The sequence below is a fragment of the Vollenhovia emeryi genome, unplaced genomic scaffold, assembly GCF_000949405.1.
Source record: "Vollenhovia emeryi isolate VEMERY1.0 unplaced genomic scaffold, V.emery_V1.0 DF939144.1, whole genome shotgun sequence".
Classification (NCBI taxonomy): domain Eukaryota; kingdom Metazoa; phylum Arthropoda; class Insecta; order Hymenoptera; family Formicidae; genus Vollenhovia; species Vollenhovia emeryi.
Window position 1 is genome coordinate 1376617 of NW_011967222.1, and position 5592 is coordinate 1382208.

General features: G+C 53.4%; 2 protein-coding genes across 2 annotated transcripts in view; one reads left to right on the top strand and one right to left on the bottom strand.

Moving 5' to 3' along the window:
• LOC105566517 overlaps positions 1 to 4783 on the top strand; it is a 10001-nt gene extending 5218 nt beyond the window's left edge. The window contains exons 2-4 of the mRNA XM_012020587.1: positions 1205 to 2240; positions 2586 to 3030; positions 3956 to 4783. Coding sequence (XP_011875977.1) covers positions 1530 to 2240; positions 2586 to 3030; positions 3956 to 4263 — 1464 coding nt within the window. The 5' untranslated portion in view covers positions 1205 to 1529 and the 3' untranslated portion in view covers positions 4264 to 4783. The remainder of the gene's footprint in view (positions 1 to 1204; positions 2241 to 2585; positions 3031 to 3955) is intronic.
• Positions 1 to 5592, bottom strand: part of LOC105566521 (pseudouridine-metabolizing bifunctional protein C1861.05) — a 32342-nt gene that overhangs the window by 20496 nt on the left and 6254 nt on the right. The window lies entirely within an intron of this gene.

Genomic DNA, 5592 nt, shown 5'->3' on the forward strand with positions numbered 1-5592 from the left:
CATTAGACCAATATTCTTATTACACTGTTAAATATTGGCCAATGCACCTCCAATATGAATCTAATATTGTATAATTATTATCGTGCAATATTTACATTTATTCACGTTGAACAATATCGGCCAATGCATTTCTAATATAACCAACATTGAACCAATGTTTAGCCAATGCACTGTGCTACTAAGGGACCCTAGTAGCACAATATATTGGCGCAATATTGAAAACTAATGTAAATCTAGTAATCCCAATATTGTAAGACGGACGCCTTCTCTTATTCAGCAATATTGGTTGAATAAATTGCAGCAACATTAAACCAATATTCTTATTACACTGTTAAATATTGGCCAATGCACTTCCAATATGAATCTATTATTATACAATTATTGTCGTGCAATATTTACATTTATTCCACGGCTAATATTGGCTTGAACAATAACGGCATTTCTGATATAACCAACATTGGACCAATGTTTAGCCAATGCACTGTGCTACTAGGAGACGGTTTCGATGTCGATACGACATCGTTTCGACGTCGATCGACGAATCATTTCTGACTGGGAAGGCAGCTTTCCCCCCTTAGTGCCCGGCCTCCTATTCCGCGAGCTGTGCTTCATTCCCTCCTTTTCGATCCCGCCTGCCTCGCAATTGTACCTGCGTACTCTTGCATTCGTCAGATAGGTCGCCTCCGCGGCTCTGCCCCGACGGCTCGCCGTGCCGGCGACGCTTCGTGCCGATACACTCGCTCAGGCGCATATCCTCTCTCTATCTCGCGCGATTTATCTCTCTGTCCCTCCGCGGAGAAGCTACATAGAGCTAGGCGGCGGAGAATCGATAAGTAGAATCGCCTATCGCACGCTACAACTGTCAGAAAGAAATACAATCCGCCGAGGCGCACGCCAGGGCGACTGTGCACCCCCCCCCCTCCCCCTCCACCTCCCCCCGGCGTTGGCTCCGACTTGGAAACGCACGCACGTTGAATTCCGTTCAATTCCCGCGTGGGATCGAGGGAGGACGGGCGAGGAGGGAGAACGTTGAATCGCGCTGAAGAAGCGGAGGACCCGAGGTCGAAGGTCAAATCGATAATTCTCGGAGTCCGAAAGCTTTAAGGAAGGAAAAAAGAAAAGAAAAAAAAGTAGCACCCCAGGACGTGTGCATCCGTTAAGATGCGTGTCTCTCGCACACCTCCATATATTTCTCTTTCCGCAGGAGGACCGTCCGCCGTTCCGGTCGCCGGAACGCCTGAAGACCGCCATCGCGGTGCTCAGCGGTGCGCGTGACACGAGGGGGACAACCATGAACGTTACCGCGGACGACCTTCCGGTGCGGCGGTGCGGCACGACGTGCCTCGCGTGACTCGCGCCGGTCACGAGTAGAAGAGAATCCCGGCCTTCTCTCCCTCGCGTGAGTACCGCGGCGACGGCCACCACCAGCGGTGCAGCGCGCTGGCCCGTCTCTCCCGTTCAGCCCCCCCGCGCGACCGCGGGGCACAATCCTTACGACGAGGACACGCACACCAGGGTGGCACGATAGTATGACGGTGATGCTGCTGCAACGTTCAGTCACCCCGCAGTCGACGCACAGCCAAAAGACAGCGACGAAGGACTACAGCGCGAAGCCGCCCTTTCTCTTTCTGCTGGACGACCGTGAGGAGCATCGGCACTCGACCGATACCAACACCACGACCACCACGAATAACAACAACAATAATAACAATAACAATAACAACAATAACAATAACAACAACAACAATAACGTCAACAATAACGTCTTCAAAAGAGGCGCTCGGAGGAGCAACAGCCGCGATCGCGTCGCCGACGAGGCGCCGTCGTCGGTGACGTCCCAACGACTCGCCGGCGGTGGTCAGGACGTCGCGATGCGATATTACCGCCTCTGGATCTACGCCTGTAACTTGGTGCTGCTCGGTAGCGCGATCGGCTTCGCCGCCGCGGTGTCGCAGACCCTCCTGTTCACCGGCGACCCACGTCGGCACGTGGTGCCGGGTGTGCCCCGCGTCTACGACCCCACCGCGCTCTACGGCTATCTGGCGTTGACGGCGCAGCTAGGCCTGGTGCAGCTGCTCGGCTGCATCGCCGCCAGGCGGCTCAGCGCCCGGCTGCTCAACATCTACTGGATACTACTTCTGATACTGCTGTTCGGCGACGCCGTGGTCGGCGTCGCCTGGATCTTCCGCTTCGAGAAAATGCGCACCGACCTCAAGCCCGCGCTCAGGCAACGTTTGCAGGTGCGCCATCCGGTAGCCTCCCCTGAGCCCGCGGCGGTGCTCTCCTCGTTTGCAGGCGCATTGCGTTGTGCTTCTTCTTTCGCTCCGTATATCGAGAGGTAGACTCAGTCCTTTCGCGCGTTTGCAATTCGGTATCAATGAAACCGGTTCGCGAGATGCTCTGAAAATTCTCTCTTCGGTTCGTGGATTAGTAAAAACAGCTGGCTGTAGACTTGCGTTTTAACTATTCCTACTAAGAGGTTTTCGCGCGAAAACCCCCTCGATTCGCCTCGAGCCTTTCCATTCCCCATGGACTTGACGCACGTTGTACAGTGTCTCGAAATGACCATTGCTCCACGTTCGCAGGCGGACTACGGTAAGGAGTCGCGATTCAGCGAGCAGTGGGACCGACTCCAGCGGGAGTTTATGTGCTGCGGGGTGACCGGACCCAAGGATTTCCCCGAAGACCGCTGGCCGCAGACCTGCTGCGGGCCAAGCGTGAACGCGAGCGAGTCCTGCCAGCAGCCGTACGCGCGCGGCTGCGAGGAGACGCTCATACGCTGGCTCAGGAAGACGGCGGACCTGCTGTTCGTCCTGGGCTTCTGCGTCATCGCCTTCGCCAAGCTCTGCTTCCTCGGCATCCTGCGGTACGAGATACGGGAGATGATACAGAAAATACGATTGCTGAGGGAGCCGCCGCCGCCGGCCACGCCGTTCGCGCAACCGCCCTTCTGCCAGGTGCTGCCGGAAATGGCCAACAACGGCAGCATCGCGAGACGCACAACGTTGCCCAACGCGGTTACGCCTTCCGGTACGTTCCAGTTCGAACTCCCGCTTGTGCGGAGTATCTTCGAGCCCGATGGCGACGACCAGTTAGCGCCCAAGCCCGCAGACGCATTATCCAGATTCTCGTTCCGTCATTAGCGTTTCGTTGTGGAAAGTCAAGCTACTATGTCGTACAGTAGTGATTTTAATGAATGACTGTTTGTGAATATGTGTACGGTGATGGACAGAATGTTCGCGACACTTTTGGCCAATTCAAAGAAGATAAAAAATATATAAATTCTAAATTTAGCCGCCATGGCCCACGGTACAGCTTCAATTTTACATTTGGCCCACCGAAAAATTTAGTTGCGCACCCCTGCTATAGATTAAACAGACTGACAGCACCCGTTAATGCTGAAAGTTCAGTAAATCAAACCTGGGCGGGTCAATTTTTATTGTCCTTAATATAAAGAGAAAGTTTTAATACAGTGTATAGTACTGTACATGTCAAGTTTTTAACAAGGAATGATGTAATATTTACTCACTTGTTGGACAGTGCGGTTGACGAGTATTTCACACGCTTTCTTTTTAACTCCTTTATCAGATTTAAGATTTTTAGCCCTGATTTTCACCAACGTCGCTAAGCTTATTGTTAGCTTAATTCGTTCCTTGTCTCTTTCCAGCTGTTACTCTAGAAAGAGACAACAAGATTTAAACTAAGATTAAAGTTAAGTGACGTTTGGTGAAACCAGGCCTCAATCTCTTTAACTTTTAAAAATTCTTAATTACAGTACACTGTATTATTATTTATCTGTTAAATCCCTGAAATCGAGGAGTTTACCGTATATCAATTATACAAGGGTAGAGATGGAAGATTGGCGACAATCCCAATCGAGATATCCAGCGGAAAGGATCGTTCGATTCTTTTTAAGCGCGAGGGGGAGAGAATTATCCGCAATCCTCGTTTTCAGGTAACGCGTCGCTGTTGCTGCAGTCGGACGAGTGCAACACCGGGCGGCATCCGCTGTTGGCGAACAATCTGCAGGACGGCGGCGCCGACAGCGACACGAACAGCCACTGCGCGCTGATACTCGAGGAGACGACGCCTACCTCGGCGAACAACCACCACAACAGCTGCGCGGCCGGCGGCGGCCGTGAGAAGAGCAACGGTAACAACAACTACGAGATGCGTGAGTTTAATCGTAGGCTGCTGCTGTCGAACGGCACCAGCCCGGGCGCGGGCGTGACCGTGACGAGCGGTCAGAGCAGGCGCACCTGACTATGGAGATGGTGGCGAAGCACCTCGAACCGTTTCCTGTACAGGAGCAATCGGCGGCGCGCCGACATACCGTTATACAAGTAAAGGGACGACAACCCTCGGTCAGGCACGTTTCAGTTTCCTTTTTAAGAGAGTAACGCGTACACTCGGCGAGCTACTGGCAGGCGCGAGTCCAATCCGGACGGCCGTCGCCGCCGCCGTCGTCGTCGTCGTCGTCGCGTCAAGACCGGCGAGAGTGAAGGGGGTTGACAACCGCTGCTCAGCTCGTCTTCTATAGCTCACCTCTACCTCGCGCCCTCGAGGTCTTACGGCCGATTCCGCGATAATGCGCGCTTGCCATCGAGGGGAGACCGCGCGCGGCGACCGCGGGCGGCGTCGGACGGTGAGACGCGCGAGAGACCATTCGCGAATCGATATCACACTGGTGGGAGTGTACAATTATTAACGAAAGAACCAAATCAAAACGTATAAAATAGTGCGAGAGAGAAAGAGAGAGAGAGAGAAAGCTGTCTCCGTTTTGTTAAGGCGAACAACTCGCGAAGGGGCGCGTAGAACGCGCGGGGAGAGCGAAACGACCCCCCCCCCGATCATCTCGCGCGATTCGAGGGGGATGGAGGACGAAAGAAAGACACCCCGAAGGAGAGCGCGACCCGAGGCTGGAACGTCGTTGCCCTATGATTCCTTAAAACGAGCGGCGTGCAATTTACACCCCCCCCCTCCCCCGCGTGAAAGACAGTTCGAAGCAACCATTCTATTTACGGTCCGTAAACTCTCGTAGTTGTATGCTAATTTCGTCATCGTCGACGTCGAGCTGTAGAGGGTAGGTGCACGCTAATTTTAAATGACCGTTAGAAACCACTTTCTTTAGTCTCCTGACTTTTACAGAATTAAACCGCCGCTTTTCCACGTGAGCTTTCGCTGTGTTTGTGTGCGCGCGCGTGTGTCTGTGTGTGTGTGTGTGTGTGTGCGCGCGCAAACTACAACTCGGCGGGTTGTTCGCGAACCGCCCCGGGTTCTCCTCGCAAGCGTACATACACCTTAGCATACATGCCTCTCCGTCCCCGCACGGCCGGTGTATCGCATAACTACTTTTGCAGATTTATTTTTAGCCGCGAAACTTTCTTGCGTTACCCACATCCGAATAAAGCCGTCACATCGATCGTGTTATCAGCGTGTCACACGGGATATCGCGTTCGTCGTGCCGTTCCTCACGGCGAAGACAACGTTCAGCGTTGTCTCAACGCCGGTAGTAAGTCACAGTCGGGGGTAACTATCGTCGCCTATAAATGACACACGAAGCTCTTGTTCCCGTTGGATCTCCGCGCTGAA